Here is a 27,676-nt window from a genome sequence, read left to right as displayed (position 1 = left end):
GAGGTTATATTTGATATCGATTCATTTGTGATGGCACTATTAAATAATTACTCTGAAGATGAATTTTTAATTAAATTAAAAAATATATTTTTTCTGCATCCTGATCACCTTGCTATTTCTTATTAATATATTTACCTAACATTATTTCATGTGTTTTATTTAAATAATAAGTTAAAAAAAATAAGACATGAAAACTAGAACTAAAGATCTCCCAGTTATAAGATTTGAACACTCACTATACCACTTGGTTCCTGTGACTAAAAATATACAAATAACTTACTTATTTAATAAAAATGTTTAATTAAGTTTACTACAAAACATCACGAGTTGGAAGCTGCCATTTTGGATTTAATGGAGGAATCCCCAACCAAAAACTATACAAAAAGGTAATAATAAATTCCATTACAAGCTGAACCACCAGCCCACACTCTTGTTATCTAAAAACTTTTTCTAATTTGTATGCCCAATTTTAGAATACACATTTTTTTTCAACATGCCCACAATAATAAAGGTTACCAAAAATAGGGAAAAATACTAACATTATTCAGATTAAGCAGAATTCAAAAAAACAATGCAAGTTTGTTTAAATATATAGATGTCAATAAGCACAGGTTCACTGAAGTTCTTTTTATAATATGTCAGTGAAATAGATTGATAATATTGGTTTGTAAATCTTTGTTTACACACATCTTTGTTCTACATTTCAAATTATGTGTGTGTGTGTGTGTGTGTATATATATATATATATATATAACGCCAACCTTTGTAGACGCGTTAACCACTAGACCAGACCGGTGGGTTAAAATTAGGTCAATTTACATGAGTGGTTAAAGTTCACACCAATAATTGATCAATAAAAAATTCAAACTTAAATTCTATTGATTTATATTTGAATAGCATAACATTACTTACTTAGTCAAATAAACAAAGTAAACACCAAGTACACAATAATAAAATTACAACGTCTACTACACCTCTTCCTAACAACGCTTTCCCACAAATTGATCAGTGATGCCAACACATACAATTGTATACTTTAATACATACGACCTCTGGATATAATCTTGGAAAAAATATATATATACATACGTATAATATTGCACAACATACTTAAAAATAATTTTTCATTCACGGAAAAGTTAAGTGGTTTAATGTAAAAATAAAAAATGTACTGAAATTTTCATAAAATTCTTAGAAGCGATTGTAATTTATTAAAATAAAAAAATAAAAATATTAAGCCAGCATTTAATAATAATAACAATGTTCTCATATACTTGTTAGGAGATGTTTATTGGTCCCAGATATCTTGAAACATGAACATCTTTGTACGCGCATCGCCGACAAAATACAGAATGCATCACGCTAAATCCGAAGTCAAATGTCTAAATATCTCTTAAAGAAAATGATAGAGGCCTCCTCGACCTAAAATCACTTTGTAACAGACACATTGCTTCAATGAAGTGATATTTTCTCTCCAGATCTGAAACATCATCATTGGACAAAGCAGTAGTTGCATCTGACAAGGGTTACTCCCCTCTAAATCTGAATGTTGACAATTTCTACATAGTATCATTACAACTAGACATAGGATCCAAGTATGGAAATCTAAGGCGCTCCACGGTAGATTTGTCCATTCCCACGAAAATGCTAATAAGGTCGTATAAACGCGTTGGCTGAGGGACGGACTTCTATTTAGAGAAACTGAAGGTTTTTACATGCCATCCAGGATAAGGTCGTTGCGATGAACAATTACAAGCAGTTCATAGAAAATCAGTGATGAGTGCGGGATGTGTCACCAATTATCGGAGACAATTGATCATTTTATAACTGAGTGCGCCAGTCTGGCTGACAAGGAAATCTGCATCACCACGATCTTACATTAAACACTGTTCATCAGGCGTTGGCGTTGAAATTAGGACTCGCAGATGACAGAGAGCAGTGTGCTTGTTATGAATATAAGGCGAGGCCTGTGCTGGAAAATGAGCACTATAGACTGTGTTAGATCTCTCGGTAAATACTGATAAAATTATTGCTGCGAATAGGCCAGACGTGGTTCTCCACAACATTAAAGAAAAGACTGCTCTTCTCATTGATATCTGATCACAATATTATTAAGGCTGAGTAGATAAAATAACTAAGTACAACCCTCTGGCAATAGAGTATAAGGAAATTTACAGACTGAACTCAGTAAAGTCATTACCGTTGTGATAACAGCAACTTGATTGATTAATAAAAATTCGAAGAAGGGGATAGAAAAGGTTGGCCTGGATCCTATACTCAACATTCCAAAAGAAAATTGTAAATTTTTTCTTGTATAAAAAAAAGATTAAAAGTTTTGAAGAGCAACTTGTTTGTGTAATATTGCTTTAAATTTGGAAAATACTTATAGAACCTGATGAATTTAGATCTAAATTTACAAATGTCATTACTAATTATGCTGGGTTTTAAAATCCAGCTATCATGAGTGCTTCCAGACCATACGGCTTCGGTGCTGGATACTTTGTTGTCCACATTACAATGTTGTCTGGCAAATCCTTTTAGTTTATATAATGAAATATAATTATTTTTTTCTACAATCAACAGCACCAATTACATATGGAATTTTGAATCTAATACTCCACTTTCCTTTGGATTTAGCAATTTCAGTTGCATTTCAGAAAAAAATTATCCATCAATTTTCCTTAAAAACTGCTTTTTCGAGAACATAATTGAATGCTTTTGTATCAGCTCTTCTGTATGAAATCCTTGCTAACACCATTCTGAAATCCTGGATATGATTAATGTGTGAGAAAAACTTCAGTTTTTTGTTGCATGCTTAAAGTAACTCTTCTAGTTTCAGGTAAAAAAAATATTGTCAAAAACTCAACAGATTCTTTCACAAACACAAATTTTCTTGTACTGATCATCACTGATTGTTCTTACATCACACACTGTTTTTACAGTACAAATGCTCATAAATGCAGCCATTTTATTAAACTGTAAATGTTTTTAGTATGGTTACTACTAACAATCAACGAGCTAGTAATAACTGATAAATTTAAGTAAATGAAACGTATTATTCCCCCAAATTTCAGTATTTACTTAGTAGTATCGGTAAATAGTATTTCAATAAATACTGATAAAATTAACTTAAGTAGTAATTGCTTTTTTATTCACAAATACTAAATAATTTACTAAAAATATAGCTAGTAATTACTGGTTTTTATTCCCTTTCCTCAATGTGATAATTAACATTTTCTGCTATTATTTTTATTAATTTTTATCTTCCGTGAAAAGAATGACTGTTCTAGGATAACCTCAGTCCAACTACTTCCACTACTCACTCACCTTGTATTCATCCTCTTAATAAAAATTTTTTTTACAAAATTATTAAAAAATTATAACGTAAAAAATTTACATTTATTGGTACCTTTTTTTTTATTGCAGGCCATATTGTCTCAGAGGTGGCTGTAACCCAAATCACAGTTAAAAAGTTAATCTTGACCTAATTAACCCTAAAATTAATGTGGAAATGTTAGCAGTTTACTTTGTAGCAACACAAATTTTCACCATCCTTTCATGGATTACCAACCCCATGTCCTTGAGGAACATGGATTAATTTTTAAGCTGTCTTTTACATACACAGCCTTATGATTTCATTCTTTATTTACCCTTAGCTGAATTGTAAATAATCGTTTTTATATTTATATCAATAATTTTATTTTTACATTTCTTTATATTAATTATTTCACGGTCAGATATGATAACAGAAACTTTATTTTCACAATACTTTAGATTTCTTTTTTCATATAATATTTTAATAAACAAATATCTTGTCAACCCTTTATATACGTTAAATTTAAAAACAAATTTTCTAAATAATTAATATTTTTATTGTCTTCATATCAATTCTTTCAATATTTATGATTTTATCAACCCATTCTTGGTTTGCTATACTTTATTGATAGGCACATATGTAATAATAATTATTATGTCAACCTTCTGAGCAGATTAAATTTATATTGTCTTAAAAGAAAAAAATATATTATCATTATGTTAATGCTTGCTGAAATATGTACGTAAAAAATAAATGTTACTAACAATTAATATACTAATTGCTAACTACTAACATTTACTTGCTAGCTACACTAATATTTATAGAGATTAACACTAACTGTAACAATATATTGTGTTTACTTAAAATAATGGGTAACGGGTTTTTTATGTATATTATTCACGTCGTTAATAAATATTTAAGCGTAATTTAAGTTTTAGCGTGACCGCTGATGAGTTTATTTGATAAATACAAAGTATTCCAAGAGTTAATTAATGTCTGACTGTTTGAGGTTACAATAATATAATTATTAAATATACTAAAAAAATTTCTTGATAAGTTTAATGATTTTATTTTTTCATCTTTGGATTAATTTTTAATAAAATATTTATAATAGAATACTGGACTAGATGGCATCACCATTTAGTCCATCTAGAAGCACCGAGTGATGCAGTGCAGGTCCTGGTCAATGTGGTCCCGCAAAAGCTACAAGATGCTGCCAACTACTGCTTGATGCTTCCAAGCATCTGACTTTGTGCCAGATGCTTGGAAGGTTGCTCGGTTGGTGCTATTGGAAAATGGTAGGGATCAGGAAGTCAATGTCACTGGCTACCGTCCTTTGTGCCTACCGAGTACACTTGATAAGCTATTCGAGCGCCTTCTTGTGGGTAGATTGATGACCGAGTTGCATGTTAGGGTAGGTAGTATGGTTTTCGCAAAGGTAGGTGCACAGTGCATTCTCTCAACCGAGTAATGAAGCTGGTCGATGAGGCTGCTGCTGGATCCTGGCGTATCAGGATGATTTCGGTTGTTGAAAACGCTTGCCCTGGCCTGGCCCATAGCCAGCCCTGGCGAGTGACTCATGATGAAGTGGGGAGACATGGTGCAAGTGCGTACTCCAGCGGATCGTAAATTTGTACCTGTTCCGTAGGTATGTAGTCGCCAACTCTGAAGTAATGCAAATTACCCATTAGTTGGAGGGTGATGTGTCGCAGGGCTCGGTTCTCGGTCTTCTGCTATGGAACGTCGCATACGATGTTGTGTTGAGAATCGGGTATCCGGAAGGGGTCACGGCTGTAGTTTTTGCAGATGACCTGGCCCTGGCAGTACAACAAGAAGTGGCTGAACAGGGCAATGTAGCAATTCGCATGGCAAAGAAGTGGCTCGAGTCAAATGGCCTTAAATTAGCAGAACGGAAGACTGTAGCAGTGGTCTTGGCTGGAAGAAGCGTTGACCCCATCGTTTTCTGAGTCGGTGAAACTGATGTTGCGACGTCCACCAAGGCTAAGTACCTTGGTGTTTGGTTGGACAGGCGGAGGACTTTTCTTGAGCACACTCGGGAGGTGGTTAGCAATGATGACGAGTTAGTGCCCTAGCGAAGCTAATGAGAATTCTAGGCAGCCCATCTACCAGCAAGAGGAGACTCCTCGCCTCTGTGGCGTAGTCGGTGTGTTTGTATAGGACTCCGTATGGATTACAGCCCTTAGCACCAGGCGGGCCAGGGAGCACCTGGATGGGTTGCAGAGAATGCTTGCCTTGCAGAATGCTTGCCTTGCAGATTGCTTGTGCGTACAGGACTGTATCCAATGAGGCAGTGTTTTTCATTGTCGAAGTTCCACTCTAGAGTCTCGTAGCAGATGAGCGGGGTACGGCAGCCGGTGACGCGTGTCCATGGCTTATCAACCAGTGGCAGGAGAGATGGAGAGAGTCGAGAACGAGTGAATGACCATACCCCTCATCGCAGAAATAATTGTCTGGGTGAGGAGGACGTTCTTATGAGCTGACACAGTTTTTGAGTAACCACGGCTGCTTTGGGGCATATCTTCATAGGATTGAGAATTGGGCTTCTGCTCTATGTCAGTATTGTAGGGTCGTCCCCATAACATGTTCTATGGTGTTAGTGGTGGCATGATGTAAGGCGCCCAGTAGTGGATGAGTTTGGGGAGTTAAGGGTCGGGAATGTAGTCCCTAAGATGCTTGCCTCGGAAGCAGTGTAGCGGAGTAAAACTGCCATGGTTGAAGCTTTGTGCGTGGAAGAAAGGCAAAAAATGGCGAGTAGGAGTACCTGGCATGGGTTGTGTTGATGTGTCTTCATTCAATCAAATGAATTATTAATGTTATTGTTAATATATAGCCAATCTACTTTATTTAAAAATATATTTCGTCTGCTTTATTCCTTTCTCCGTATATTCAGTTGTATTTTAATTTTTATCTGTTTTCTTTTAAAATATTGAGCTTTGTCATTCTGAGAGTAGAATTCATATGTTTTGTAATTTATTTATTTTTAAATTTAATGGGATCATTTTATTACTTCAAATGCAAATAAAAGTTCATTATTCTCTATTTATTCATATTAAATCATCATTCGAGTACTAGATTACGAAAGAGGGTTTGAGTGGCAATGCATGAAGCATTATGTAGAAACTTCTGGAATGACTGAGATGATTAAACGTGAAAACAATATAAATTTTTGATTAAGAGCTCACCAAGTAGGTATTGGATTCTTATTTGTACCACATTTCTCTATCCTTTAAAACTCAGTTTCATAAAATTAAAATTATCAGGAAGTTCAAAAATTAAATCCATTTTTACATTCAAAATAATGCCAAAGATTCATCTTCTTGTTTTGGGATCGCTAAGCTCAAAAAAGGAATTAATTAATAACGTGAGTATGTATATTTTTTATATTTAATTCAACAGAATTATTAATTTGAAATCTATTAATTTTACATTCAGGGATGTAAACTTCTGATTCTACAAAGAACACAATTTACAAAAAAACAAGTTTCTTTAAAGTAACTAAAAAACATATAATAAAATGTTAAATGTGATTTGTATGAGTTTGTTTTATCCCTTAATAAATTACAAGCTCAGTTACAGTTTTGATAATTGTTTAGTCTAGTGTTCACCTATACAAAGACAGTTCAATCAATTTATGTCAATAAAACAATATAGAAGTAAATCAATTATATTTGTAAAAGGATTTCAATCAGATATACTCTCTTCCCTATCTTCTTGTTCAAAACGAAACCTACTCCTTGCCTGCCCTTTATTTGAAGCTGTGTTAATTATTCTAAAATCACCTGACCAAAAGTCGTTTTCCTCTTCTTACCAAACCTTGCTAATTCCTGCTACATCTACATTAAATCTATTCATTTACCTCTTTAAATTTTCTAACCTACCAACCTTTTTTAGACTTCTAACATTCCGCTCCGACTCATAAAATGTTCTTTTTTAATATTTTACTAAGGTAGGCGCCTCCATCTTTACTATATATGAATATGCAGAGAGTTACATTTTCTTGCAAAAAAAAGCAGCTGTGGTTTTCCATTGCTTTCAGCTGCGCAGTACTGAAGATTAACTGTTGTTGCTATGGCTGTAAGTCCTCCCGACCTATGCCGTTAACAACTACTGAAAGAGCTGCTGCCTTCTTTCATTAATCATTCTTTAGTCTGGCTCTCAACAGATACCTCTCCGATACAGCTGCACCTTCAGTCCAGCTACTCTGAATCACTGAGCACTCAAGCCCCCTCAACAACGGCAAGGTCTCATCATTCATAGCGAGTAATTTTAAAATGTATGTATGTTAAAAATCTATGTTATATTTATATGTGTACAGGTGCATTGCAGCAACATATATTTATTTTGTTACATGTTTTTTAACAGCTATTATAAAAATCAGAATATTATTTACATTTATAGAAATGTACAGCATAGTACTGTATTTAAAAAAAAAGTGTTTCTATTATTTATACACCAGTTATTTTACTAGTTTTTTTTTTGTTTTTACATATGAAAAATGTAAAATTAGAAATGAAATAAAATTAATTATTAAACCAAATTAAATGTACTTGATTAATTTTATTTTAACTTAATGGCTAACAGAAGTGTTAGTTCTCTGTTTACTATATTTATTTCAATGTTGTGCAGTGTACTTTGTCAGTCATTTGTGACATTTATTTATTTTTTTAAGCGGTTTGCAGTACAGCTCAAGCTCTTTACCACATCCTGACCCCATAGGGGAAGACCCCCTCCACCTTGTGATAATCCCAGTCGCCACATATCCACCTCTGTTCCTAGTCCTGATGGGTTTTACCATTTTACCAGAGGTCATCTTTTAGACCCTCTAAACCTGGTAACACGTCACAGTCATCAGTCTGGCCTCTGTCAGGAAGCTAACAATGCAAATGCCTCTGCAGACACTTCCATCATTGTATTTACACAACTTACCATTGCCTTCTTCCAACCATGATCCACCTACCATAACTTACAACTCTCAATCAAATAAACCGATTTGCAGAAGTGTGATCCCCATGCCTTCCTCTAACTCTGAAGGTTTCACACAAAAATTCTTCCCTTATCTAACTTCAATTAGAATGTGCACTCAGATCATTACTTGGTTGATTGAGTCTTTAGACACCAAAAGTACTAATCTCACACCAATTACATTTTGTTATAAAACAAAATTTTGATTGCAACAATAATTCTGTCTTGTAATTCAATTTACTCAAAGTCCTCTTGTTTACTCAATAATCAAGAAACAGATTCACAAATTTAATAAGCTTCTAATGAAAACTTACCCTATTTTTCTCTGCTCTGGTCTGCTTTCAGAAGCAGGGTAAATGCCTACACCCTCCCATATTGCAGCTTCATCACACATTTATCCAAAGATCCATTCTCATCCTAACAGCAAATATCTAAGCTTACTGGGACGTCATGCCAAAACACCTACCTTGGTAGGTAGTAAGCACCCAGGCAGGACCCTAGCTACACAGGTTGCTATTCTATAATAGCATCAGACACCCTCAGCCATCCTCCGCAGGGCTAAGAATCTAAGGAAGCCAGCAACTATGTTCCACTGCCTTTTGGTCTTCCAATTTAGTTGCAGATCAAAAACAAAATTGATTCTCGCAAGCTTTTTACTGCTTTAGTATGTTCAGCTTTGTACCTGGAGCAAACTATAAAACACATCATCAATGGCCCTACACTCCAGAAACAAGTTGAAGTAATAACCAAATCTGTTAACCAATTTTGTGAAGCACCATGACCAGAAGGAGATTGTGTAATATGCTGATTGGGAAATCCACCTAACAACCTGAATACTTTTAAAAAAATCCTAAGCCGTCTGAAAAAAAAATGTTTTCAAAAAACCTTACATCTGGGTTGAATGAATACTGCACATGTAAACACCTCACATGTTTAACATATACAGTGGTGTTTCACATGCATGAATAATGTAAAATATCAGACAATTTATAATGTTTAAATAAACATCTGAACCAGGGATTAAATAAATATTTGAATAAAAAAAAATGCATTCCGCACGCTGGAAGGCAGAGGTAGATTTCATCAGTGTTAAAAAAAGATTTCCACCTTAAAGTTAAGAAAAACTTACCATGCCCCATCTTTTTACAACTTCAGGAGCATTTTGGTCATCCCTTGTCGTAAGGGTAGGTCATATCAAAAATTCTTAAAGAACAGAAGTTTTAGGTAATGTTTAGAGCACTAACAACTAATTTAAACTGATTGCCGACTGTGCCTAGGGAGGGTATAACTTTTTATCTTCAAAACTACATTTTTACACACCCTGGGCCAATGGTTGGCGATATCAAAAAACTTTACTTATATAAGTTTTAGGCCCTTATCGATACAGTAGTAACAACTTTAAATGAATTCTATATTTTTCTTAATAATTAAGTTATAGTGATATTTTGAAAATGCACCCCCCTTTTCTGATTTTGTACGTTAATGAACTTAACTGAGATTTTGTGACAAGTTATTTTTAAGGAACAATTTGAAAGTGAAATATATATATATAAATTTTTGAGCTGATGGTGGTTTTGGTGTCTGGGGGGATGTGAAACGCAAAAATATGTAGAAATTTTCCAGAAATCGAATCATTGTACCCTTTACAATCGCTAACTTTATTATGAAATCTAACTAAATCATGTAAAAAAATTAGGAAATCAGGTATGAAATTATTCATATGCTATATTTTCCATTGGGCTAATGACCATAGTAGTTACTGCCAGTAAAACTAAAAAAAAGTCAATTATATTTAACAATGATTAAATAATAACTAAACAACGATCAATTTATTTCAAATTTAATTTTATTAGCATTTCATGTAGAAGTATATTACTTTAAGTTTTGCTACATCATAACGCTTACATAAAAAGATTTAAGCTAATAAATTTTTTAATATAAAAGAAACAACAACAGCTCAACTTATCAATAGAGATTAGATAGAAGAAAAATACTTTATTGACTATATTAAGAAAAGTAAGAGATTAAATAAGGTAAACAGAGAAGGAAAAAGGTTCACATCTAAGTGTATTTAGTGAGCTTCACTATGTCACTAGTACAAGAGAAAAAATAACTATATAATAAAACCGTTAAACACAAGGAGAAAAAATTTTACAGTAAAAAACAAAAACAATTCATTAAGTTTTAAAAAAACAAAAAAGACAACACCAAAGAGTTCTATTATATAGAATCTGGATTATATTATATAGATCTATGAAAATGGGGAAAATGACAAAATTACATAAGTTAAATTAAAAATGATTTGAGTTATTTAGAAATAACGAAAATATATCTATGTTTTTATTAGGTTTCAGTTAGAAATCATGGTATTACACAAGTCTGTCTTTCATCCAGAAGATTTTGAGTTCAAATCCAGGCTAGGTTAGCATTTTCCACATGCTATAACATCCATATATTTGACTAAAACTAAGTAATTAGTTGCTGAAATAAATAATATATACTATTAAAATTAAATTATTTACAAATAAACCTGTAATATTTTAATTGGCGTTTTTTTTTTTTTTTTTTTTTTTTTTGTATTTAATTATACTTCAGTATTAATTTTAACTTTTTATTACAACAAAACAGAAGAGGAATAAGAAAACTTATAAAATTAAATGGAAAGTTTTAGATTAAATCTAATCCTGAAAACCAATTACAGTAAAGTCTGTTTTAATAAAAGTTGGTCAAATTTAGAACAATAAATCCATCCACCTGGTCATCCGCAAACAAAAGTGAATATTCTCATCACCACCAATCTGGACTACAATCATACCACACATTTTTTATCAGTTTGTAAGAACAAAGTTTATATAACTGATAAAATTTTGTTTTGTCTTAAAGAGAATTAGAAGTAATAGGCATTTTTGTCCCACACTTTTACTAATAACAACAAAATCTCAATACTTGACTCTTATCTTTACACAGCTTTTGGCATGTTGTACCTAACTTAATACAATTTATATGTTGGTCTTCTATAGAGTTCCGTAGCAATTTTTGAGGTACATTGACAAAAGCTTTCTTCAAGTCAGTAAATTGTATCGATACATTAAAAGTATGAATAAAAATAGAACAATGAAAAAATTTGCGGACTATTTTGAAAAACAGAAAATGAAAACAAAGTTAAAGAGAGACATGAAAGAGAAAAATATCAAAATTGAAGATGTAGAAAATAAATGATTGTAGACAGATATATGTGCAAGCACTTTGAAAGAATAAATGTATTATTTAATTAATATTTCAGTTATTGGACACTGATAGTTTTCAAGAAAACTGTTAATATCTCATTATTCTACTGTAAAATGAACCGATTAGCAACTGAGTGTATTTCTGTGTACTACTCACGTGTACAGATTTGGAATCATAATATGAGAAAGATCTATAACAGCAGCCACTTTTGCTGAAAAAAAATGTAATTAACAAATCAACAGTTTTGTAAAAAAAACCACAAAACTCTAACTCTCATATTTTTGTTGATGTATTAAATTGTACAGATTTTAAAATCCAAATACTTTATTGGTATTTTATTACAATAGAAGAGCTGAAAGTTTTCTCCTTGCCAACTGCTGGGTCAAGTATATTAGTCATTGTATTGTACTAGTTCGTTGTGTTTGTATTTTATATACAAATACGTCATTTTATTAATAATTTGATGATGTCATCTGTTAGATGGTACAACAAACAAGGCTCACCTTGTCCCGCCTCAGCCAGGTAACAATTCAGTTGACAATATTAATTACTTTTTAGTAAACTGTTAATCCCAATATATTTCAATGTACTACTAAACTCTATCTGTCTATATATATAATACGAGAGTGATGTACAACAACTTTGGCTGAAAAAAGGTGTGCAACATCAATTTTTGCAAAAAAAAAGTCTATCCCCTTTTTTTGATATCTTTGATTGTACATTTTATTAACCGCTAATATTTTACTATTTTATGAATTTGTGTCATTACTGAACATTAATAATTTCCCAGTAATTGTAATTTCATTATTATTCTATTAAAATACAAAACTTTTATTAGGCACTGAGAAAAGAAAGACTGTTTCTTTTGTTTCATCTTTTTAAAAAGTAATAATAGAATACTGAAAAAAAAATAGAATTCTGCAGAAAGAAAAACAAAATAAATTAATTAGACTGAAGCGATTCAAAAGGTTCTCCAAGACGTAGGTATTGTTGAAACCTTTTTAAAACAAGATCTGTTTAGAAAGTTAATTTTCAATCACGAGTTGGAAAATAGAAAAAGAAGATGGTCTGGAAAGAAATAGACTGGAGAAGAGAGAGAGAGAAAATGAGTTAAAAAAAACAAAAAATTCTGGAAAAAATTATCATTACCATTGTCTATATATGCCTAAGATTATAACAATGACATACCATTAAATGTAGAAAAATGAGATTTTTATAAATGAAACAACCTCAAAATCATCTACTTTTTGATATGAGGCCACCACATTTAAACCCCCATGGCTGGGACACTAAAAAATTTAAACGGAAAAGTTAAGACTATGCAGATTCACAATGTAGGTCAGGCAAAGACGGGGTAGCTTTAATTTAGTTTTAATTATCTAACTGGTACAGGATAAATGCATCTGGTCATAATATAATACAACCAACTGTTCTTACGAAAAGGAATCGTGTACATTTTAAATAAAAGAGCAATCTGTTTTTTGTAGAACTTTATTTGATTAAAAAAATAAATAACTTTGAATGTATATATGTACATACATAACTTTGAATGTACATTAATCAAAAACATAATTTTTAAATAATAAGAGTATATAAATATAGTTTAATCCACTTAAATATTTAAGTGGAAGATTAAGTTTTCATTTCACATACATATTGTAAAATCAGACTATATAATTCTGAAATCTTTTAATTTATGAACAAAATATTATTTCTTAAAATCACATAATAATCGCAATTTATATATTACAAACATTTCTAAAACTGAAATATAATAAACTAATTTTTTTATTACAATAAAATACTCTATTTCATAAAGAAATTTATTTTATAAAAAATTGAATACATATAAAATTTAATAAAAAATATTATTTTGCGATAGTAAAATTTTAGTCAATAATTTTTAAAAACTGTTGAATCTGCTAAAAAATCCAGAAAAAAGCTCAACTATTTGTAACCAGTAACTAAACTAGAAAACTCAAGTCCCCTGACTAAACAAGAAATAAAGAATAAACAGATCTCTAAAAATTAATAAAGCATCCGGGTGAGGACCCAATAACTGTGTAATTTTTTAAATTATGATTATTAGCTAATTAATCAATGATCTATTACAGAAAATATTTGGAAGACAAAAAAAATCCTGCCAGAATGGCCACTCTGCCCCAATTCATCCTTGACACAAAAGAGGAGACAAAATTTACAGTGGAATGTCTCTCCTTTCAGTAACCTTTAAAATGTTATAAAACTTGTAGAGAATACAAAGAAGAGAAGAGCACATCAATAAACAAATTGGGAAATATATCAGGGTGGTTTAGAAAGGGAACATTCTGTGTGGAAAAAATAAATAGTAAAGAGGAGATTTTTTTGCCTTTACAAAAGATCGGGCAAGATTCAAATAGAAATGGTAAATGTAATTGCTGAAATATATTTCTTAAAATATATAACAAAATATTTCTTAAATAGATGTTTTTAGGTGTTAAAAAAATTACATTTTTTTTTATTTTCTGATATTATATATTTTGAAAAATATTTTGGTAAATTTACAAGCATAAATTCAAAATAACTGCAAAGTTGTACAAATTTAACTCTTAATTGTTGTCGTCTGGTCATTTTTGACCTGAGAGGTATATTTTTGTTGGCTATGTTGACATGACAGTTGCTACTTCCCAGATTTTCATTCTCCACTGTATTCAAGGGTGTTTCAAGGTCATCTATAGTGCCATGTACAATGAAACTTATTGGTTTACCTTTTACGAGTGTTCACAATCAATCCGATGATAGTAGCAATGTTACTTTTTTTTTGGTAATAAAATCGTCATTGTATTTTTTACATTTTTAACAAATTATGAGTTTACTGAGTATAAGTACTCTTGTGAATGTAGTAAAAGCTTGAATGAAAATGAAATTAAAGATATCTTAATGAACTGATGATCTGTAGGACAGTGAATCTATATTTAGTGAATATGATAGCGATAGTGAATGTGACATAGAAAGTCCTGACAATGTATGTGAAATTAAAAACAAAAACGCCATGAGTGTATCAGATGAATTGTTGAAGAGGAAATTAGACAAAAGTCTGTTTATGAAAAAAATTGTTATAAATTGGGTACTGAACTTATTAGTTCAAGAACTTAGGTTATTAGGACTCATCTTTCTCAAATAAAAGAAACTGCTAAAAACTTGAATCTCTATTAATTCAATTTATTATTGGGAATTACTGTTTTAATTAGAACATAAAATTACTAAATTATCACTAAAACTACTGCTTCGCAACTTCCTTTGTTAATCACAATAATTATGAATTAAAAGGTTTAATGGACTACTGTATTTATTTGGTATATTTAATTCTAGTAAAGAAGATGTGAGGAATCTACAGAGTGATGGAACTGGAAGTGTTATAATCAGGGAAACCATGTCCCTTCAGCGGTTTTTATTTCTGTTAGTTTTAACGACACTAAAGTACACTCCAGTACACGAGATGGTGACAAAACTGCTCATATTTTCAAATTATTTAAAATGTTCCTCTCAATTGCCAGTCCAATTATTATCCCTCCAAGTATCTAATTGTAGACAAGATGCTTGACAGTTTTCAGGATCTATGCACCTTTCGAATGTTCATGAAAAATAATCCCTGAAAATATGGACATATATTTAAGAAAATCACTTGCCTTAACTCATATGAGACGAATTGAAGAATCCAGACTTCCAACATCGCTGACTTTAATATTAGAAATGTATTAAAAATTAAAAGAGGAATAATCGAACCTGAATTGCTACAGAAAAAACACAGGCGATGTCATATGTGCCCATCAATCAATGACAACAAACATCTCAACGTCTGTAGTGAGTGTGAGACCATGTATGCAAGTACAAATAACATCATAAGAAATAGTTGAAATTAGTTATGAATATTAAGATGTCGCTTTAAACTAGAAAGGTAATTAAAATCCTTTTCGCAGAATTTACAAAAATAATTTTTCTCTTTTGTATGAATATTAAGATGTAATTTTAAACTGTCTTTGCGATTAAATGACTTTTGACAAAAGTTACAAATATAATTTTTGTCTTTTGTATGAATATTAAGATGCAAGTTTAAATTGCTTTTGCAATAAAATGACTTTTGACAAAAGTTACAAATATAATTCTTCTCCTTTGTATGAATAATAAGATGATTTTTTAAACTGTCTTTGTGATTAAATGACATTTGACAAAAGTTACAAATATAATTCTTATCTTTTGTATGAATATTAAGATGTATTTTTAAATTGCTTTTGCAATTAAATGACTTTTGACAAAAGTTACAAATATAATTCTTCTCCTTTGTATGAATATTAAGATGTATTTTTAAATTGCTTTTGCGATTAAATGACTTTTGACAAATGTTACAAATATAATTCTTCTCCTTTGTATGAATATTAAGATGCAAGTTTAAATTGCTTTTGCATTTAAATGACTTTTGACAAAAGTTACAAATATAATTCTTCTCTTTTGTATGAATATTAAGATGTATTTTTAAATTGCTTTTGCGATTAAATGACTTTTGACAAAAGTTACAAATATAATTCTTCTCCTTTGTATGAATATTAAGATGATTTATTAAATTGCTTTTGCATTTAAATGACTTTTGACAAAAGTTACAAATATAATTCTTCTCTTTTGTATGAATATTAAGATGCAATTTTAAACTGCTTTTGCGATTAAATGACTTTTGACAAAAGTTACAAACATAATTCTTCTCCTTTGTATGAATATTAAGATGTATTTTTAAATTGCTTTTGCGATTAAATGACTTTTGACAAAAGTTACAAATATAATTCTTCTCCTTTGTATGAATATTAACATGTCTTGTTAAACTGTCTTTGTGATTAAATGACTTTTGACAAAAGTTACAAATATAATTCTTCTCTTTTGTATGAATATTAAGATGTATTTTTAAATTGCTTTTGCAATTAAATGACTTTTGACAAAAGTTACAAATATAATTCATCTCTTTTGTATGAATATTAAGATGTAATTTTAAACTGATTTTGTGATTAAATGACTTTTGACAAAAGTTACAAACATAATTCTTCTCCTTTGTATGAATATTAAGATGTATTTTTAAATTGCTTTTGCAATTAAATGACTTTTGACAAAAGTTACAAATATAATTCTTCTCTTTTGTATGAATATTAAGATGTAATTTTAAACTGCTTTTGTGATTAAATGACTTTTGACAAAAGTTACAAACATAATTCTTCTCCTTTGTATGAATATTAAGATGTATTTTTAAATTGCTTTTGTGATTAAATGACTTTTGACAAAAGTTACAAACATAATTTTTCTCTTCTTTGTGCGTAATAAGTTGTGTTTTTAACTTATTTTCAAGAATAAGAGACTTTTGACAAGAGTTAGAATTATTTTCTTTCTCTTTAGGATGACAGTTAACATGCCTCTTTAAATAACATTTACATCTGAATCTTTCATTGCAAAATTCACAAACCAATTTCTTTCCTTTATGCTGAGGTAACTCATTTTCATTACTTATATCCTTCACTAAATTTTCTGTTCTTAAATCGCAATTCGCACACTTGCATTCACTGGTTTTTTGTTTTATAATTCCACCATATACTGAATTATTTACACATCTCTTACAATTGTTAGTACTTGCAGTGATGGTTAATTTATCAATAATAACCTGTAAAATTAAAACAACAATTAAAAAGTAATTATCAATTAATGTAAAATTATTTCCATTACAATAACATTATTCTATTTTGTAAAAAGCCGCAAAATGTGGATAAAAAACTGAATATTTTAAACATATATTCAAAATAAACATAGTTTGGAATATTATTTAATGATTCACAAGTAAAGTTTAACGTAATAAAAAAACTTTACTTATCCTATTGCATATCTATACACATAGCTGAAACTTTAGAGATTGTCTGGGCTAAAGGTATCCAAAATAAATGGCCTATATTTAGGAAATCAGTCCTAACTTCTTAGTACTCAATGATAGCATAAATCTCGAAGAATTGTTCAGTGTACTTTCAATATTCAGTAGAATATGCGTATGATGTGCAGACAAGCTGACTCCAATGCGATTGTAGTCCATCAAGATATGGATCCCACAAAAACCATTCAGTGCATGCTTTTGTTAATGGAGTTTCAATCATGTACACATGTTTAACAGCTTGTACAAACTGAATGGAATATCAATTCTTTTATGTCAAAGTTTAACGTCCTCCAAGGTATGACTTAAGAGACAGAAATCATCAAAGGTTTCAGTTGTGATGAGGCAATGGATCAAGTAAGCGACGCATTCACTGCCCGTCCCATTAACTTTATTAGGCGACCTGGTTATGGACTGCAAATATCTCTTTCTACTGTTCACAACATTACTATAAGCACTCAGTTTGCAAGAATACAAGTTACAACTCTTATTTATAGTTAGATATCTTATTTAGTGGTGAGACAACTTTTCATTTGTGCAGGATAGTTAAAGACACTGTCAAATTTAATGTACTTAAAACCCCATGCAGTAATCAAAAATGAAAGGGACACACCCAAAGTCAATGTCTAGTTATGATGAAACAAAAATGGTATAATCAGACTGATTTTTTTCATGCAGCTCATTGTGACAGGGCACATTTATCTCAACCTGTTTGAGAATTTTCCTGTTCCTCAGATTCCTGCCGGATTCAGTTTCCAACAAGATGGTGCTCCTACACATTTATATTGAGATGTTACCATATTCCTGACAAAAATTCTAACTTTTTTCCTTGAAATTTCATTAAAAGTTGTAACAAAGGAAAGTTTGAGATTTGGACGATTTAAAACAAAAAATTGAAGGCGTAGGTCTAATAATAAAATAATAATCCTGCATATCAGTTGTATATAATATAATTAAATAAAATTACATATTAAACATAATAGAAAATTAAAACTACAATCATATATAAAAAACATATGAAGTCAGTTAAATAAAATAACTACTTCTACTATAAATAGCAACTTAAATTAAAAAAAAAAATAAATAGAATAAATTTACGCTATGTAACCTGGAAAGCCAATTTACATTACTGAGTGGATTTAAATCACGCTATTTATAAAAATTATGATTATTTATTTTTTTTATCTAAAAATGTGCTGCCATATGTTGCTGCTTTTATAAGTGTCATCTTCATATTCTGTCTGAAAGTTGATCAAGTAGGAATCTATTGCATTTATATGTTTAAAATCTCTGGAAAATGTCCAAACTTTACCTAGTATTATTTAAATTAAATTTCTTGATATTTTCACTACATTGAAATTTCAATATTAAAATTAACTATTTACAATATTTAAATTTTTTATTATGTTTGATATGTAATTTTATATAAATATATTATATACAGCTGATGATGCAGGATCCTGTAAAGGTGCTTTTGGAATAAAAAATAAGGTAAGTGTCATTTCATTTACTTTATAATTCTGTACTTGGGTTGTTCAAGTTGAATTTTTTATTAAAAAATACAACATATATATATGTTATCATATATCATCAAACTGGAAAACATGATTTATAATGTTATAATTTTATAATAAACAAAATAAAAATATATAATTTTTTTAATTCTTCTAAATTCGCGTCCTCTTCTAACAATATATTAAAAACATTTTAAAAAACTAGTAAATAAATCTGATGAAGTGGTGCGCATGCAAGAAACACTGATATATATATATGTATTTCCACACAGGGCAAGAAACTTAAAAACGAACTGAGAGGGCTTGAACTACATGTATTTTAGTGTTACCTTTTACAATGCTCTTATTAGCTCTATTATTGGAGGTGTATATTACTACTCTAATCTATTATTGTCTGTTGTAAACTATTCATGCTTCAGTGCAATAATTTTGGAGAACAGTGGTTTCCTTGTCACCACGATTTGTCTACTGCAATTCTGACTAGACGATTTGTCTAGTTGCAAGTCCTACACCATCAATAACTGAAGGCCAATGTTCACAATAAAAAACTGAAGTCATTGACAACAGTTTGCATCAGGTGACTCTCAATATGATTACTTTAACATTGCTGAATCAGCTGTGCAGGGTGATCACTTCGGATATCTTTTGTCAAAATGTGGTAGATATGTTAAGTCTTCCTAATGTAAACACAAAATTAGATTTTATATTATATTATTTTCTTTTCATTTACAGATTTTATGTCACAACCATGTTTAGTCTGAACCAAGTCCTCTTTAAACTGCCTACCTGATAAATATTGAAACTGAATACAATTAACAACAAATCACCCAAAGCTTACTAAAATGTCAACTCCATCAACAGGTTAAAATTCACATATTTCAGTCATCAATGAATTTCAAAAACACACTTTGCTCTCACACATTGACCATTTATCATTCACAATCATCTCAATAAATCGATATTAATTAAACAGAACTAAATACAGTTACAAACATTTTTTTTTAAACGAACACAATGATATATATATATATATATATATATATACAGTAATGAAATTAACAAATCATGTTTGTTACAATAGCCAATTGCTAATACTTACACGACATGGATAAAATACCATCCCATCTTTTGTCTTCACTGTGTGAAAATCTTTTATTCGAAGTTCATTGCTTTTCATATTAGGATTAACCTGTGGTGAAACATCATCATTCAATAAGATCTCAGCTTCCTTTAAAAAAAAAAGATAAAGAAATCATATTACAAACTAATTAATTTCCAATAAATGTTTTTTTTTTTTTTGTTTCTGACTGGAACTTAGTAATAATACCACTTATATACAAATCACATATCATAAAAATAAATATTTTTGGCAGTAAATACCATTAAAATCTGTCTTGCTAAAAATTTTAGAAAAATCCAAGTATTATGACAAAATTTAGCCAAAAAAGAAGAAAATTATTTTAATTTTATTTTTATATGAATTTACTATTAATATAATATTACAATTGTTATTAATATATATATATTATACACTTTATTTTCTCAAAGTGTATTTGCAAAAAATAACAAAATAGCAAACACATTAATCACAAATTTAATTCTGAGAAAATTAATTTTATAAGTCAATTTAAAACAAATATGGGGGGTTGTTCAAGAAGGTTTTGAAGAATTTTTTTTAAACTTTCAACTTAATTCTCTTGCAATTTGATTCATTTACCCAGATTTTCCAACTTTTTTTATATTATCAATATGATGTGATTTGTCCAACTCAGCGAAATAAGCAGTTCTCTCACCTTTGCATCATTAGAAATAAATCTTTGTCCAATGAGCCATTTTTTCAGATTTGGGAGAAGGTAATAATTAATTGAAACCAAGTCAGGTGAATACAGCACATGCTTCTAGATGACTTTGTCAAAGTGTAAATTATCATTGAGTTTTGCAACTACTATCAGAGATATGTGTACCCGCACATTATTGTGGTAAAAAGAACAGTATCTTTTTGGCCAATGTGGCAGTACATATCAATCAGTCTAGTAAAACATCAGAACTGTAATGATCCTCGTACTTGAAAGTTCATGTATTACTAAAGAATAAACCAAAACATGGTAAAAAAATGCAATGAAGCCAAATTAAAAAATCAACATTAAGTGCTTACATAAAGTTTCACTCATATAACTACTCCACTAAATACACTCTGAAAGGGCGAGTAAAACTAACTTACTGCTTCATGTTTGATTTTATGATCTTCTAATTTAATTAGGTTGGTCCCTTCAGTCACAAGAGGATCTGTCACTTTTTCAAAATTATCACACCCATTACTGATCGGCTTATATATATATAAAATATTGTCAAGTGAATTATTAATGCGAGACCTGACATTAGACACATCACTAATAAAAATGGCACTAGTCATTCTCAAGAATGAAAGAGTAGAAGAGGTTTTGCAATATTTTCTTCATGCAACAAATATACACAAGTGTTACATAACCATGATATTACCACTGAAATAAAGGTGATAGTCAGCCACATACAAGTAGCTCAATTATTTATACCACAGAAATTTATGTACAATGGACATCAAAACTATCAGAGAACATTACCATGACTGTGCCCAGACGTACTTTAGTTGCTTTACATGAAACAAAATCAAACTTTAAAAAAAAACTAGGGAAGAAAGTTTAAAGCAACCAACTAATGGTCTTTTAAACAGAAAATTATAAATTATATATGACTCCATTCACTAAAAACATTAAAAAGCTGGAGCTACAATTTTAATACATTTTTTTTTAACTTTACAGTCCAGTACACTCTTCTTCAATTCTGAGAAGCCCCTTATTGAACAAAATGTTGAAATTCATCAAAGTCACTCCCAAAAATTGTAGGCTCTCTGTAGGAGATGATTCTCTCATACTCTGAGAATGACATTTCCTGTCGTATATTCCCGATACAGAATAAAAATTGCACCTAAAAGATGTATTGTTTGTTATGCAAACAACATAAGAAAGGAATCACAATATAACTGTTGGGAATGTGATGTTGGTATTTGTCCTGCCCCTTGTTTTAGAAATTTCCACACTAAGAAGGAAAACATTTTCATATTTCAAAAACATTAAAATTCATTTAAAAAAAAATGTATGACTAGTATTAAACTGAAATATAGTAATAACTCTGTGAACTGGCAAACATGAATCTAAGTTATTATTCTGTGATCTTGAACTCTGAATGGCTAAATTCATAAATATTTATGAACTATTTCCATAGAAAATAATTTAATCGTTTTCACAGTAAGATTAGAAATATATACATAGAAGATTCACAACATGTAAACTTATTTCACCATGGCTCAATGAGATAATGATATGTATCAGACTACACTTTGTTTAGTTTAGTAGAGACTCAGAAGATCGATTCCTGAGACATATGGTTAATTAAACCCCAACCACCAGAGTACACAGGTATTCACTGTATAAAAGCAACTGACTTTTACTAGGATTTGAACCTGAGAACTTTCGACTTTGAAAATCAGCTGTTAAAACAACTTTTTTGTGATGAGTTAAACACTAGATCAGCCTGGTGGGCTAAATATATATATTATTATTATCTTTTATGACCGCATAGGATCATTTTAGTCAGTCTGTTATGCATGTATCTTTGATGGGACTGTTTGGGCCTTGTGGTCCTCCCATTACTTTTTCATACATTTCAATCTTTGTGCCCTTTCTAGTGTTGAAAATGTTTGTGTTGTGAGGTTTTATCTTATGAGTGTTTTTGTTCGTGATTTTCTCATTTAATTTTATCGTACCTGTGGCGTCTACTGATGTAATGCCAATTTCCTTCAGATCCTATCTTATTTCTCCGAATCATCTGCATCCTGCCTTTGTATTTTCCGAGTCGAGATTGTACTGCATTAGCAGTTTCCGAAGTCTTGAATACTGCATCCTCATGATTATGTTGAAAGAATCCTAATCTCCTCTTATGCATATCAGTAATGGGTTCTAACTCTTTGTACATGATTTTGTTTGGCACACTCCACCACTGCCCATCTTTCTGATACCTTTTATCCACAATGCAAGTTCTTCCAATTTTTTCTTTCCATCTTCTGGAACATGTCTGTCTTTGATTGTTCGTTCAGGTGGAAGAGTGTTTGCTGAATAAGTGGTTTATGGTTTTATAACTGTGTTTTAGTGTCTTATTTTTGTATTTATTGATAGGCATTTTTATTATAAGTGTACCAGGTTAATTTTTGTGCTTCAGCTAGATTTTTCTTCTTATTCAGATAAAGGATTTTTTGTTTACATTGTTTGTTACTATTTCTCCAAGGTATTTAAATTGGGTTACTAAATTTTGGGTCCAATTTTATTTGTAATGTTTTGAAGTACTAATATCCGTGATTTAGTTTCATCAATGCCATTTGCTACAAGTGTCAAGTCGCCAGCAAAACTAGGACAGTTTGTTTAAATTTTTCCACCCATTTTAACTTTTGGGAGACACCTTTTTGAGCTTGAGCTATTCCCTCATTACCATTTCTAGAGCACAGTTGAACAATAGTGGTGAGAACTCATTGCCTTGGCGCAATCCTGTTTTGATCTCAAAAAGTTATGAGAGCTCACCTCTGAATTTTACCTTTGACACTGTTTGTAAGGGTCAGTTTTATCATGTTTATAATTTGATAAGTAGTTCAAGGTGTCTTAGAATTTTTACTAGGGATGCAGTCATAAGCTTTCTTGAAATAGCCAGTTGCTTCTATTGACTTCAGTGTTTCTTAATGATGTAGTCTCTTTATTCTCCTTAGGGGTCAGGTGGTTTCTTTTCTTTGTTTTACTAGATTAGGGAAGGATATTTCTAATTTTTGGGATAATAGCAATAATAGATATTTTTTCCACTATTTTGACACATTTGCCGTTCCAACATTGATGTTTTTGTACGGGATTTTATTGGGGCTAATTCTTCTGCGATTTGTTTATTGTTGTTGACTGGATCTTCGATTTATCTGTGATTGTTATTTTTTTGGTTGCTTTTTGGTAATTTTCATTCTTGATCAGTCGGGCAGGATCCTCTTTTCTTCTAGTTTTAGGACTTGATTTTGTTGTTTTCTTTGTGAAGCAAATTTTATTTTGACTACATAGTGATTGGATGCAGTGTCTACGCCTCGGATGACTTTTACACTGTAGATCTCCATGTGGTGCTGTTTATCCATAAAGACGGTCGAGTTACCATTCTCCTATAGTGTAATCAAGGTGTTTTTAGATTTTCATTTTTTGAGATTTCATCTTGAAATATGTGGATTTCAATATTAGGTTGTCGTTTCTGCAGAGATCGATGAATCTCTGTCCATTTTTGTTTGTTTTTTTTTGGGCGGGCCATTTTCCGATGTTGTCGTGGTCTTCTTTCTCTGTCTAGTTGGGCATTGAGTTTCCAATTAATTGTTTAACATGGATTTCAGTTATGTTATTTATAGTTAGGTTGAGTAGATTCCAGAACCATACTGTTTCTTTATGGTCTTTTGGAGAATTATTTTTATTATTAGTGGATGCATGGCTGTTTATTATAGTGTAGATTTTATTAGATGCATTTGGTGTGAGTGTTGCGATTCTTGGAGATTGTGACTTGAATTCTTGTATGGAGTTTATTATTTTGAGTCTGACTAAAAAGCCAGTTCAAAACTGTGGGACTTTTTCATCACTCTCTTTCCAGGTATACCTCTGCAGAGTCTATATCCGTGAGATTCCATAGCATCCTGGTCAGTGTTTCTTATTTCCTGCAGACCCATGATGAGAATTTTGTATTGGTCCATTCGGCCAGTTATTATTTTTAGTTTACCAGTCTGCTGCAGCAAGTTTACTTTGTGTGTGGAAATGTAGATGGTTTGATTTTGGACTTTGTATTCAGGTTTCCCAAAATTACACAAGGAAGGTATAACAACAAGACCATTAATTAATTTCAAAACAGCCCCAAGTTATATTATTACTAAAATTATTGATATAGCAATTAGATCAAAGATAAATTTAGAATACAAATAAAATATAAAAAACAGGTATGAATTAATAATTTAAATAAGTTAAAAATTATTAAAACTATAATTACTAGCTTAGATATAACTAATATGTACCCAAGATAAACCCATTGATTACACAATCTCAAAAGAAAATAAATTAATAAAAGCAGGTGAAGACAAAAAATTTATAAATATTTAACAATTAGAAACATGTGTAAGCAGAATTATTTTGAATTTATTGAAACCTGTTACATATAAGAAAATATTTTACCCATGGGATTTCCCTTATCTGCTTTAATGTCAAAAATATATTGCAGGAATTTGATAATAGAACAGTATACGGCATAAATCACGTATATTAAATTTTATTGTGGGTCAGATTCGTGGATGATAATTTAGTTATATATGAACCAGTTATAGATAATGATGAGGTAATTTTATATAAATTCAGTTCAGATCATAAAACTTTATATTTTACATATGAAATGGAACATAACAGAAAAATAAATTATTTATATAATGAATTATATAAAAAACCTACCTGAAATGAAATTTTTATAAATAGGAATTCTTATCATATTCGGTCCCAGAAGGTTAATATTTTTAAGTACATGATAAACAGAGCAATAAAATACATAAATGGGAATTTTGTAATTTTAGTATAAAGAATATAGCTATAAAAAAATGGATATCATACGTCATTGATTTATATTAAATATATAATCCAGAAATTTTTAGTAATATAAATATTACTAAATTATTACCCATAAAAATAGTGAAATGTTTATCTAAAATACTCTTATACAAATAAAATTATAGAAAACTAAATTGATGCGTATACAAATAAAAAATACAAACCTGATAATCATATAATAAAACAATAAAAAGTAAAAAATAAATGTGGGTCTTCTGGTATTTATAAAATTAAATGGAACAATTATGAAAAGATATATAAAACAAATAGATCATCTAAAGATAGATTTAATGAACATTTTAAATCATTTAAAAATAGAATAATAGGTTTCTCAAATGTTCCTGACAATTTTATAATAATTTTGATTATTATTTAGTTTAAAACTGATATATAGTTTAGAAGGTAATTTGGAAATAGTTGAAAAAATTAATACTGAAGATGTATATATATATATAAACGTGAATTCAGCTAATAGTTATTATATAAATTGTGAACAGTTAAAGAATTTATAAAAGTTATCACTGAGAATGAGCTTAGGCCAGAAATCATTTTGAAGTAAGAAATTAGAGGCAAGAGTGTTTCTCTAATTCCGTGCTTTGCAGAGGCTGAAAGAATATTATATCGTACATATAGACATTTATGTACAGAGAGAAAAAAATGGAATTAAAAAGTTTAACCTGCTAAATAATTAATATATACGAGTTCACAAATGAACTGCATGAAATCCAAAATTTACATGCATGGCCATAATAATGAAAAACAATACAGTAGGATGCCGATTTTCAAGATATCTGACAAACTACACTGCTTAAATCCAAATTAAGAAATTTTAAAAAAAATGCATTTTTTTGAAAAAAATCTTCACTTCAACCGGAAATTTTTTATTTGTTTATTTTACTGGGTTTTTCAATCGACCTTTTTGCAATTCATTTAGCAAAAATATATATGATACTTATACAGGATGAGTGAAGATAGACTTGCTAAGAAAATTTCCAACATCGTCAACATAAGTAAATTAAAGTCGATTTGAATGAAAGAAACACAAGATGATCTGCAACGACTCAACATAATACAGCAGGACACCATTTTTCTAAATGTCTAACAAGCTGGACGGCTTAAATCCAGACAAAGAAACTAAAAAAAAAACTAGTATATTATTTGAAAAATTTGAACCATTCATACCAATCTGTGCTTAAATAGGTATTTTTCTTATCAATCTTTATTATACTGGGTTTTTAAACTACAGTTTTGGAATTCATTTAACAAAACCATATATATATATACTGGCCTTTGTAAAAGTAATTTTCTACATTCTACACACTGTATTTGTTGTACCATATTACTAAATCTATCTTTTCTTACATTGTACATATGCTCTAAATTTCTTCTTAATTTTAGTGAAATATATGTTTACTTTTATTTTTAAATTTTATTTACTTAGTATGTTACTCATTAAATACAGAATGATATGTGCACTGTATACCACAAATCTTTTTTAAATTACCCTTTTCAATTATCCAGATTTGGCCTTGCAAGGTCCGTCTGGATAATTGGTGTGGCACTATATACAAAATCTAACACTTACCATTTCATTTTCAACTTTTAAATTTTCTGATTTAACTAGGTTGGTGTCTTCAGTTGATAGGGATCGTTTTTCATTATCACTACTCATAATGTCAAGCTCCTCTTTCAGTTCTACTAAATTTATTTGCTGTAATAAAAAAAACAATAAATTAATGCTAAAAGTTCATGATTTATTGTAAAATTTATAAAATAAAAAAAAATTATTTATATAATTCGCTTACCACACACATAAATAGTGCAGCCACAATTTATTATAGCCACATAATAATAATTATTATTATTATTAGTTGCCTTTAATGTGCCAAGTTTTATTCCAGAAAACCCAGAAAATGTTTCTTTTGCTAAATTTTATCAAAAATGCTGCTATTCACAAATTGTAAGGTGGTATCGTTTTTTACAAATTGTAATCTTTTACAATCAATTTGTT

The 27,676-nt window shown here is 30.1% G+C and overlaps 1 protein-coding gene across 1 annotated transcript in view; it reads right to left on the bottom strand.

The window, feature by feature from the left end:
• Positions 1–11,679: 11,679 nt before the first annotated feature.
• The window catches only part of LOC142318018 (uncharacterized), a 54,562-nt gene continuing 38,565 nt past the window's right edge, over positions 11,680–27,676 (bottom strand). Inside the window, exons 7-10 of the mRNA XM_075354549.1 lie at positions 27,251–27,376; positions 20,076–20,204; positions 16,670–17,204; positions 11,680–11,738 (exon numbers count right to left, since the gene is read on the bottom strand). Of these exons, the coding sequence (XP_075210664.1) occupies positions 11,680–11,738; positions 16,670–17,204; positions 20,076–20,204; positions 27,251–27,376 (849 nt within the window). The remainder of the gene's footprint in view (positions 11,739–16,669; positions 17,205–20,075; positions 20,205–27,250; positions 27,377–27,676) is intronic.

Source organism: Lycorma delicatula, chromosome 1, assembly GCF_047948215.1.
Source record: "Lycorma delicatula isolate Av1 chromosome 1, ASM4794821v1, whole genome shotgun sequence".
In the NCBI taxonomy this organism is placed as follows: domain Eukaryota; kingdom Metazoa; phylum Arthropoda; class Insecta; order Hemiptera; family Fulgoridae; genus Lycorma; species Lycorma delicatula.
The sequence above is the reverse complement of the archived record's forward strand: the minus strand, read 5'-3'. Positions and strand labels throughout refer to the sequence as shown.